The 12,555-nt window shown below is 37.6% G+C and overlaps 1 protein-coding gene across 1 annotated transcript in view; it reads left to right on the top strand.

Annotated features, from left to right (window-relative positions):
* The first annotated feature begins 1,329 nt into the window (after nt 1-1,329).
* PACRG (parkin coregulated) overlaps nt 1,330-12,555 on the top strand; it is a 248,350-nt gene continuing 237,124 nt past the window's right edge. The window contains exon 1 of the mRNA XM_015814601.1: nt 1,330-1,539. Within this exon, the coding sequence (XP_015670087.1) occupies nt 1,402-1,539 (138 nt within the window). The 5' untranslated portion in view covers nt 1,330-1,401. The remainder of the gene's footprint in view (nt 1,540-12,555) is intronic.

The following is a 12,555-nucleotide window of genomic DNA, read 5'->3' as shown; positions in this document are numbered from 1 at the left end:
ACGAGACTGCAGCATGGTTAGAACTAATTCTTTGCCGACTTCCACGCCATTGAAGAAATGAGTCTTAAGGGAATAAACGCTTTTTAAAAGGGCAGCGAAATGAATTCAATTCCTTCCCTGGATGTTATTTTTTGTTTCCTTTGGGGTTTTTTTCCCCATCAGCTTATAATAGATGTAGAACAAATACGGTTATTCTGTATTGGATTTATTTTTTTCAGAGTCCATCAGACCAAACTATTTTCATATTAAAGCAGAATGTTCACAGTATGAGTAACATTTAAAATAACGCAAAATCTTTTTTTATTTATACAGTACAGCGCTCTACTTTGCAATTTTTCGCTTTCTCGCCATAAAAGCAACACCAGTCCGATTAAAATAGAAGTCATTAACGGATCAAGTGTGGGGCTGATACGTAATTTTTCTTAGTGCTTGTTTTGTTTATGGTGGTCATTTGGATTTATTATTGTTTTGTTTGAAGTTGTAGGTGCCCCAGAGTCTTTTGAGACTGGGGCGGGTTACAACTACTTCATTTGCAAAATAAACAAATGAAATATCGCCAGCGTGCACAATCCTAGTTTTTTTGCAAGAAATGAGAAGATACGCTGGTTGAGAACGATCCCAAGAATGTCAGTAGAATTTACTCGTCAGAAACGCGCAGGATGGAATTAATAGCCTTTCATTTTCGAGAATTTTACATAAAATGTACTTTGAATTAAAAAAAGTTTTGAATCCTTCCAAGTGTCAGGATATTATATATGGGGATAGTCAATTCATCGCTCTAATTTGCTCTGCTTTCCGAACTAGGTAACTTTTCCTCATGGAACCAGTGACGCTCACATTTTCTGATTCAGAACCTACTTTTGGTTTTCAGAACAAAACCGTACATAGGAAAGTTCAAGGTCAGAGAGGGCCACAAGACTAATAAAAGCGACCGAGCGTCCATCCTGCCTTCCACGTATTTTAACGCCTGTCTGAACCCTGCTACGCCGCTACCCTCTCCTCCCAATTTTGTAAACTGAGGGCAAAATAATTCAGCTACTATATTTTGTGACTTCCCGGAGTCGTGTGACTTCAGTTACGCCGATTGCGCATGCGTATGTAAATCGAGTCCACTCAGCAGTACCGAGGTTTCCGACAAGGGCGGAATCCTTGGGCTCCCGCAGCAGGTTGTTGATACGTTGCCCAGCAACCGATTCCTTAGGAGCGAGTTGGTGTTAGAAACAGGCATATATTTCCCCCCTTCCCCTCCTCCTCTTCCTCGAAGCCACACAGGAGCCTTCCCAGGGGCTAAACCAAGGGGTGAAGGGAGCAAATGCAAAGGGACGTACCCAAGTAGTTTCCTGTTAAAATTCCGACCTCAAATCCCACGTGCATCAATAGCAGCCGCCGCCAGCAGTGAAGATGGTGGCAGAGAAAGAGGGTGTAAGCCCCCCCAAACTTAGACCCCAGCAGCTGCAGGAGCCGCTGCGACACGCAAGAAGAACCAAGAAGCAGGTCAGCGATGGATTCACCATCAAAGCAATGATGAAAAACACCGTGGTATGTGCGATGCCGTTACAATATAAGGCTTTCTGACCCGTTGGGTTTATCATTTAAACCGCCCGAGGGAAGAGGGGCTGGCCGACCGTTTGCAATGGGTGGGGAAAGGCCGGGATGACAGCTTGGGGGAGCGGGGGGGGGGAAGAATTTGCCTGCCAGGTCCCCGAAATGCTCCCTAAGCGAACTTCACCCACCACCATGTCACCAAAGTCGCACTTGAAGCAATGTCCGCTCTGTTCCCCTATATACCTTAACAATCCATCACACTGCTTCCCATGGTTTTATCAGGCTGGCTTGAGATCCAGTGGATCCCCATACAGTACACCTGGAGCCACCCAGATTATAAGAAGTTGTTCTTGATTGAGAGATATTGTTCCTCTCTGGCTTTTAATTTGAAGTGTTTGTTCTGTGTTTAGTTAGCTTAATGACCTGCTTATTTTTAACCCAGTTCTTTTGCAAATTTTTGCACTTCTAATTATTATGACTTTTGCCTGTACTACTTTTACATTTTTTTTCATCTGCTCCACAGACTCAAATCTCCTGATGTTCTACTTTTCATAAAATATTCAAAATACTCTCAAGGTTACCATAAAGTGAGCATTAAATAAAACTCTACAGCTTGACCTGTATCCCCACTGCTTCCCATAGGAACTCATATACAGAAATATAAACTGCACTTTTGGAAAGGGGGCAAAGCCATTCCATCTTTACTTAATTTCTTACTCTAGGAGTTTTCTTTTGTGTGTGAGAGAGATGATTAAAGCATTATCATATAATAAATATGGGGAAGTGCTGTGTGATTCTGTGCTTAATTATTCCAAAATAAGTCAATGATAAATGAGCCCTACACTAAACAAATAATGTGGATTTTATTTAGGAGTCAACAAGTCCTCATAGCATGTAATGAAGTTTATTTTGAATAACTGTGTGTAACACTTTATCTGGGATTAAAAACCATTCATCAGCAGAAGTTTCTTCTAGACAGAACTTGTATAAGATTGCAGTGTTACTGATATCTCCTATCCAGAGAAAAAACAATGTCTACTTGCATATTGCCCAAATATATTGATGCCCAAGGATTGTAAGTTAGTATATTACCATCTCTACTTTTCTCTTGTTTTCCACAGTTTATCAGCACTATTTTATACATCTCTGCTCAGAAGTCTTATTATTTCTATGAGACTTTTTCCAAGGAGCATAGTATAAGATGTCTATGTTCACACAGAACACTTTCTTCAGCTCAGATTTTTGTTGTTGTTTTGCTTTTGAACAACCTGCTCACCATAAACTAACCATATAAATTGAGATTGCATAAGCAAAATGCAGCTGGCTAATATAGTTGAAGTTGGCCAAACACAATTGAGATGCAGTTTGTAAACATTCTGCAGTCTCCATATTCACCCACACTGCTTTTCACTCAGTATGAGCTATTCTTCTTTTACAGGTTTTTTTTTAATAGTGATCTACTTGTACTAGTATTGCCAAGCAATGGGAAATCCAAGACTATCTTAGATCTTATGAGCAGATTTTAGCATAGCACTGATTTTCATGCAAACTCTTTGGGTATTTTTAGCACCATAGCTTACCTTAGTATGGCCCATAGGTTTAAATAAAAGTTAGTGGCTTTGAGAATGTTAAGGGACTGAGTCAAGGCTGCTAGTGTACAATCCACGAATAAACTACAAACTTTTATGCATCTGTTGAGAAGCTTATGAATGAAGATTATTGGGAAGTATGAGATCTGAAGATACACACAGTAATTTCAGGTGACCAAATATGATATAAAAACTAAAAAGATACCCTTGTATTGAGATTGACTCTTGAGGGACACAACCATTAATTTTCCTTGCAACAAAAATTTCTCATTGCACTCTTCAGAGTTGTCTCTTTTTTACTTCTTAGTCTAACATTCACTCATGGTATGACTTTAGATGACTTTGTGCATCTAAAACTGAATGAGAAAGCTGGTTTCACCTCTATAATTATTATAGTTTTCAGAATCTCCGTTGCCAGAAAAGAACCATGAAAGTGGGATAATGTTTAATGATAGCAGTTTTGATACTGTAGTTTTATTTGTCCATAAACATGTACGGATAAAACACAGAGGGGAAATAGTACTTTATCTGACAAAGGTGATAAGTTGTTCAACTACAGCTAGCAGTAGTTTTCATTGCAGAAAAGCACTCTCTAGTGTTTTAAGTTACTGTAGTTAGAATTAACACATGGAACTACTGGGAAATCAACTAGACTAGTTAGAAAAAAAGATACATTGGGTAATATAATATTACCCTATAAAAGTTGTTACATTGCAGGTCTGAGGCTGTTGAATTCATTGCAAGTTATCATACTATTTCTACCTTCTGATTATTATTCCCAATTTGGAAAGAACTAGCTCTGATAAAGAAACGTTCAGAGAATGCCAAGTTTTATTTCTGCAAATACTTTTAGTCCACATAGCTTTTGAATTATGTTTCAAAAAGTTGCTATAGATATATCTGAGCAATGAAGCCAGGAAGGAAACAATTACTTCTCTTTCCAGTTTCTAAGATTGTAAATAAAACCTATACAGATAGGGTTGCCTGGTCATTATCCAGAAAGAGTGACTAAAACTTTAAACACATGTTTAAAGACTTACTTCAATGTATTTTTCTATCATGCTTTCCAATGTTTCTATTTTGCTATAGAGCAGAAATCATTTTTATTTTATAGCACCTTGTTATTGCATGTAACCAAAAGTACAGTAAATCATTTTACAGGATTAGAATTTAGTATCAAAAAGTTGGGTAGAACTTGCCCAAAGTCATATGTTAGATCAGTGGTTCTCAACCTTTTTAATGCCGTGACCCTAACCGGTCGTAAGTCAAGAACTAAACCGGTCGTACGTCGAGGACTAAACCGGTCGTAAGTCGAGGACTACCCAACCGGTCGTAAGTCAAGGACTTTCCCTGTCCGGGAGTGCCACGCATGCGTCCTTCCGCCCCCTGCGCCAGCCGAGGCGTAGCTGGCAAGCGGCAGAGACGGAGCAGGCCAACCATCAGCTGGCCCAGCCCAAGGGAGGTAAGGCACCCGCCGGAAAAGGGGGGAAAAATGGCGGACAAAAAAAATGGCGGACAGCCTTGCTTGGCAACCCCCATGAAATGGTAGATCGACCCCAAATGGGGTCCCGACCCACAGGTTGAGAACCACTGTGTTAGATGATACATTCTAAACAGCAAATATTTGGGCTATACCAGTAGCTAATATCTTTTATCCTTTAAAAATAATAGCAAATTTATTGATTGATTTCTTCCGTTTATATTCTGGCTTTCCAATTGATGCTAAATAGGTATGTTTTTCATGCTGTATGGGATTTTATAAGGATTTCACAAATACATTATTTATTTATATCCACACAGGAAAAGCAACCCAAGCATATTCTTTTATGTTTGTTCAAGTCATTGAAATTTTATGGAGTATTATAATAGTTCACAAACTGGCACCTTAAATTACAAAAACTAATGAGAGAGTTCCTCTGTCTTGAAGTTTATAACAATTTTTTTTTGCTTTTTCATAAGTAATAATAAAACCTTACTAACAAATTAAACTATAATTTAACAACAGCTATAAGAGATTATGTATTAATCATAATGTCCCTGGAGCCTCATGGCAGAAGTCAAGCGCTTCCAATTTTCTCAGCTATTACCTCACAATAAATGTTGTCCTTAGGCTATGTTTCTGGTATTAAATTCTTGTACAGAGAAACAGGTTTCTACTTTGGAGCTGGGCAAATTTATACCATGCAGGGCTTTTATTTTCTCTTTTGGTGATTTTTCACAGTTGCTTCAAAATGCTCTATTTCTTGCCTTTTTCGGACACAGGTTCTTCCCCCCCCCAAGTCTTCAATGTGTGCCAATTCCAGAAAGGTCATTAATTTCTGCCTAATATTCTCGATATCACAATGAGGCCAGGGAAACTTAGGGTCATTGATTAGTGGTCTGCTGCTCCTTTGACAACCTCTGGGGTAGACAGAAGGGAACAGAGGGAAAACATGTATGGCAAAGGAAAAGCCTGTCCACTTTTAATTTTGACCTGTCCAATAATTTCTTTGAGTATAATGCAGCTCCCAACCATTTTCCCCAAGAGAATGTAACTCTGACCAAAAAATGAGAAATGAATCGGTGCTTCCCTAACACCACTTCTAAGGATAATATATTGTCCTTACATTATCATTTATAAAGATAGTTAATTCAAAGGACCTTTGTTCTAGAATAAGTTTCAATAGTCTCTATTTTACTTTACCATTTCTGTGGATTTCAATATCAATTTATTTTCAGTGTGGACTTCTGCTTTCTTAAAGAAGGACAGAGCAGTCAGCATCTTCCTTACATGGCTTAAAAACAGCAACTCTGAGAAGGACCTTGGAGCCCTAGTGGACGATCACTTGACTATGAACCAGCAGTGTGCAGCAGCAACCAAAAAAGCTAATATAATCCTGGGTTGTATAAACAGAGGCATAGAATCAAGATTATGCGAAGTATTATTACCGCTTTATAAAACCCTAGTAAGACCACACCTGAAATACTGCAGCCAATTTTGGTCACCATATCACAAAAAAGATGCTGGGAGTTTGGAAAAAAAAATTCAGAGAAGAGCAACTAAGATGATCAAAGGCCTGGAGACTAAAACATACGAAGAACAGCTACAGGACTTGGGTTTGGCTAGTCTAAAGAAAAGAAGAAATAGGGAAGACATGGTAGCAGTGTTCCAGTATCTGAGGGGCTGCCACAAGGCAGAGGGGCCCAGGTTGTTCATCAAAGCACCAGAGGGAAGGACGAGAAACAATGATTGGAAACTGATCAAAGAGAGAAGCAACCTGGAACTAAGGAGAAACTTCCTGACAGCGAGGACAATCAACCAGTGGAACAGCTTACCCCCAGAAATCGTGGGCGCTCCATCACTGGAGATTTTTAAGAAGAGACTAGACATTCAGCTGTCTGTGACGGTATAGGTTCTCCTGCTTGAGTAGGGGGCTGGACTAGAAGACCTCCAAGGTCCCTTCCAGCTCCATTCATTCCTTATTATTGGAAAGATATCTGGTAACACAGTGGTTAGAATGCAGTACTGCAGGCTACCTCTGCTGACTGCCGGCTGACTGCAATTTGGCAGTTTGATTCTCACCGGCTCAAGGTTGACTCAGCCTTCCAGTCTTGCAAGGTCGGTAAAATGAGGACCGCTTAAAGAGGGCTGTAAAGCACTGTGAAGCGGTATATAAGTCTAAGTGCTATTGCTATTGCTATTATCTCATGCTTTATTCTCTCTGTTGTTGGGCAGGTACAAAAATAAACCTTTCAATGGGAAGCATACAATTGGAGAATAATATTGTCTTATAATTTGCATAAATATTGCTTTACAGTTGGGTAATGCAAATAATTTACATTATATACTGATTATCCTATTTTGTTCTAAAGACAGTGTATTCTTTAAAAATTATAGTAATGCCAGTTTGACACACATTTGAAAAATATGTGTATAAAAAGAAACTCACTCTTATTTTTATAATAGCAACATCTCCTTAAATTTTGATATTTATAAAAAGATTTGATTGATCATGTGCCATCAAGTCATTGCCAATTCTTAGCGAACATATAACTAGAGATTCTCCTGTATGATTTTTCCATACTTTAGTCTTTAAAGAAATGGGCCTGATCACAACAAAGAAGAATTACTTCCTATGATATGGACTCCATATTGTTAACGTACTCCAAGACAGCATTTGCCTTTTTACCAATTACACCAGGTTGCTGGCTCCTATTCAACCTAAGGTCACAAGAACATGTACATTATGAGCCGTGGTACAATGGTTAGAATGCAGTACTGCAGGCTACTTCTGCTGACTGCCAGCTGACTGCACTTTAACAGTTCGATTCTCACCTGCTCAAGGTTGACTCAGCCTTCCCTCCTTCCGAGGTCAGTAAAATGAGGACCCAGACTGTTGGGAGCAATATGCTGACTCTGTAAACCACTTAGAGAGGACTGTAAAACGCTGTGAAGTGGTATATAAGTCTAACTGTTATTGCTATTGCTATTAATTTTACATTAATTATTGCCAATCCACATTTGACCCCCCCATACTTCTATCTTACATTTTTTTCTCCCTGTATGAAGAGCTTTACAGTTCCACCTGTTATATTCCATCCAATTTATTTCAGCCTACTGCTTAAGCCTTGCAGATGTTTCATTATCCAAACTAGGTAAAATCATCAATGCTGATATTTTTCTTGCAGAGGTTTCATTACCCAAACTAGGTAGCTACTAGCACTAATGACATTACCTAGTTTGCTTAATGAAACGTCTGCAAGAAAACAAGCAAGCTCAGAGAGGACCAAGGACTCCTCATAAATGATTTTATCCATGTGTATAACAATGCATCTATAGACAAAAAAAATCTATATGATTTATAGGTAGTCCTTGTCTTGCAAGTATAATGAAGCCGAGAATTTAAGTCATGGCATTCTTATGACTAGGCCTGATTTTATGACCTTTTTTTTTTGAAGTGGTCATTAAGTCAAAACCACAGTAATTAATTGAATGTGGCAGTTGTTAAGTGAATTAATGTATTCCCTTGCTGGGAAAAGGCCAGAAACTGGCAAAAACATGACAAAGGAAAATTGCAACTGACTATAAACTGACCCTGTTACCAAATGCCCAAAATGTGGTCATGTGAATGCAGGACTGAATGCAGGTCATGTTTGTGCAACCATTGGAATTCTGGAATTGGATCATACACAGCTTTTTTGGAGAGGAAGAGGGTCTAATTGTCACAATCCCTAAGTAAACTGATTGTTAAGCAAGGACTAGCTGTAGTCTCTCCTCTGCATTATAGCTAACTAAACTAAAAAAAAATGCTTTTTTAAATGAATACTTTATTAACATAAGGCATTGATACTGATATCATCAGGTACATACTTGCCACTGGAAGTCGACACAGGCTAAATAAACATCTTTTAGGAAAAAAAGCACCACATATTAATTTATGGTATTCATTCACATTTTAACTGCCCTTGATTAATGAAAATCCATGCAACATCATAGCTTGTCTCTCCTTTTAAAATGGTGAAAAGAAAATAAAATGATTATAGCTTGCAACAAATGTTGTTATGACTTCAGGATGTTTTCTTGGGGATCAAGCAATCTTCTGTACTTCCCTTAAAACTGACCTTCTCACCTTGGGCAGTAGATATGAAAGAGAAAGTTGAAAGTCCAGCACCAGGTCAACCTGTCGTTGAGGTGATACATCTCTGATATAAAACCCAATTAACTGTTGAAGAAGCACATCCATTATCTTTCTGATTTTAAAATAGAACACACATCAGCAAAATGACTAAAAGAAAGTATTTAAGAATTATGAAAGTCAAGGATGTTCATATCCAAAAGTCACACTTTTTTTGCACTTTACTGATTAATATTACACTTATTTACAATGCTGCTTCTCTGTGTTCTCTTTTCTTCCTCCTTAAGTAAGTTAAATAGAGCATTGTTTGATTTTTGTTAATGTTCCTTCCATATATACTTAGTTAATGGGCTAAAAAAAAGGCTAACATTCCAAAATACTTTAATACTTGGAACTTCAGCATTGCCATCAGCTTGATATATATTATGTAAGTACAGGTAACTAACATTTTTGTAGGACTGGCACTTAAGGATTTAATTTGAGTGAATAGTTGTGTGAATAGAAAGTGGGAAATAGTCATTGAAAATATTACAGCAGTTCCAAAAGTTGTTATTTTAGGGAAACCTCCATATTTCTTAAAGTTTGGCAAGAGAGGGAAACTTCAGAATAGCAGCAATGCAGTATCCAAATGCTGCATAATAGAGAAGCCAGAAATGCATTATTGTAAAAGAAAGCCAATTTATAAGTTTTTAAAAAGGCAAACAGACTCCAACAACCAAACGAAATAATCTCCCTGCTGATGATGTTACATAACACAACCAGGGCTTTTTTTTCTCATAGAACGCCCAGAACGGAGTTCAGGCACCTTTTTGGGATGGAACCTTGTAGGGTAGGCAAGGCGGGTTGTATGACGTGTGTGAGTTCCGGCACCTTTTTTTTTTTTTTACAAAAAAGCACTGAACACAACAGTTGTGTTTTCTTCACTTTCAAATGAGCCTATCAATCCTGCATGCATGGCATCAAACGGCAACTCAAACAACAGAACTAAACTCCATTAAAGCAACATTTTCGATTAGTATAAAAAGAATAGCATTTCTAGTATATGACTCAATGGACGTGTTCAAAATATAATCCCAAATAAATGTTTAGGTAATGTAATTTCATACTAGAAGTCACCCAAAAAAAACACCCACTGATCATTATACTGACATGATTCTACTAAAATTGGTGGAATTATTCCAATATAATGATTCTCTGATCATCTATTTCACGTCTTATAGTGGTGCTAGATATAAAATCAGAGCTGTATGTCTCCAGCAGCAACAATTTGTACTGTATTTTTGTAATTCTTAACAAATATTAGAAAGTTTTCAGAAAAAAATAGTTCATGTGCAAAAGAATAGAAAATAAAAGAATCATTTATGGTGCCTCAAAAAGCACTTTTTTCCTCTCCCTTCTTATCTTTTCCAAGTCTTATTACCAAAGACCCAGCTTTACTACCAAAATAGCATACATTGAATTGCAGCCATTGTCTTTTACAAGGGAGAAAGGATGAAAATGAGAAGACTGTTTTGATATAAAAGTTTACTTTTAAAACTTCAGTAGTAATAACTTTTGGAAGAGTAATACTTGTGCTATACAGCCATTCAGATTTACTATAAACATGACAATGTAACGTTTGATATTGTCTCTCATATAAAAAACCCTATCTCTTACCATCAACACTACACTATTGTTCAAAACAACATATAATATGGTATAATAAAATTTGATGACTTTCAATCATTTACACACAGAGATTGACACCATTTGTTTTATGTGTAGCTTAACTCAAACATTGGCATCGTTTATCATTCCATGGATTTCCAATGAAAAAAGTCTGTTAATACGTTTTGAGGCAACTGTGTGCTAGAGCTTACAAGTGTACACATTTTTTTTCCTTGTATGGCCCACAATTATTTTGAGTCTTTTCATATTATGAGTGCAGTCTGTTTGGAATTTGGGATAATGATATCAGTTCTTCCATCAACAAGCTAAAGAAAATGTTTTTTAAAACTGTTGAAGAGTTAATAATCCATTATAAATTCTAGTAATTGTCCATGTTTGTGCAATTAACTGTTTAAAAATGTGGGATCTATTATGGAAAGAACAAAAGATATCTCCCAATATATCATTAGGAATATGAAAACTTCATGCTCTTGTACTGCAGTATTTCAAAGTACATGGAGTATTCTGATGTTCTTCCCAAAGCATGCCAACCCAGATTTTCTGGACCAGTTTATTGTTTTTGGAAATGAATATTCCAGAACAGTAAGTGCTTTCCTGTGAGAAATAATGCATAGCAGTTTTGGCTTGGTTTGTGGTGAGAAATCTATTGTAATTTATAACAGTTATTACAGTGAAGCTGTAATGCAATGTGGGTTAACTGCATATATACAGTAATTTGGTCAGAGATTTCTATTTTTGAACAAATTAAACCTGAATTTCTTTCAAAATCCTTGGAACCTATATGAATTCTTTAAAACCTCCCAGCTTAGTTCACAACTATTGGACTTCTTGGTTATATTTTGTGAATCAGGTAAGAGTTATCACCTATCTAATGGAAAATAGTGTCCATGACAGTAAATTAAGAACTACTCTGCATTGAATAAGAGCTCCCAGGCTAGGGATTAAGTAAAAAATGGTCTGTCTATAAATTGCAATGATCATAGCCTGTATTCATGGACTTCAATCTACACAAATAAAGCTGTCTCTTAAATAGAATAAATAACAGGGAATGGATTTCTCAGAAAGCAATTTTATTAAGTCAGTGTTTGCCCTATCAAATTGAATGTGCTGACTTGGAAAAAGTAGTATGGCTTCTAAGCCCAGATCCCCACAAAAGAACCTTTTAACGTTTGAATAGGCAACAATACCTCTAATGCTTTTTAATATGAGAAGTTTCCTAGAAGTTCTTCACATATTCTCAGAACAAGTAGTCTATGATAAAAATCCTGGACTGCTGCTAGTGTCAAACAGCTTGATAGATACCAATTACAACATGATCTTGGGACATTGGGAGAAGAGATGCTGCCTAGGAAATGATCAGATGAGAGAGGGCATAGCTCAGCAGTTGCATAACTGGCAAAGAAAAAAAATTCAGAAAGGAGACTCTCTAACTTCTCAGTCTTCAAAAGAGATGGCGGGAGATTTGGATCATCAAGCTTGTGAGAGTCAGTTAATGTAGCCTTACATGAAGATGGAATTAGTTCATCGCATCATGTTTCCCGGAGTTCCTTTCTTTCTGAGATTCTCTGCCCATTATGCAGCTGTGGAGTATGTCCTCTTTTATTTGATTGTTCCCTAGGCAGCATCTCTTCTCCCCATCTCCAAGGTCATTCTCATATATCATTTCACCAATGTAGCTAAGAATAAAGGGCCCCTCTTCTCAGATTGGAGCACAGGGCTGGTGACTTTCCCAGACAAAACAGGCTCTAGAAGACTACTTCTATTCCAGCTCCTCAGAATATTCAAAATGTGCAGAATGTCTCCTTAGAAGTTGACTTAACTAATTACAAAGGGCCAGGTTGAAATTCTACATACATTGGATAAACTCAAATAATGTTATGGTACGTGGGAATGCCCTTGGGAGACAGGCAGAAGAGCCACAGTCAGGGCAACATTTGGATAAGCAGCAGAAGGAATGTGGATGTGGCAAACCTCCCAGAATGGACTTGGGCTGTAAAGTTGACAGGAGAAATGTACTTTGAGACCTGCTAGATTGATGTCAGTGTTTCAAGTTAATCCAGACAAAAAAAACGTTCCCAAAAGTACTCATTCTATTTTATTAGGACTAGCTGTACCCGGCCACGCGTTGCTGTGGCTCT

Source organism: Protobothrops mucrosquamatus, unplaced genomic scaffold (assembly GCF_001527695.2).
Source record: "Protobothrops mucrosquamatus isolate PMUCROS unplaced genomic scaffold, P.Mucros_1.0 scaffold_89, whole genome shotgun sequence".
Taxonomy (NCBI): Eukaryota; Metazoa; Chordata; class Lepidosauria; order Squamata; family Viperidae; genus Protobothrops; species Protobothrops mucrosquamatus.
This window is presented reverse-complemented; position numbering and strand designations above follow the sequence as displayed.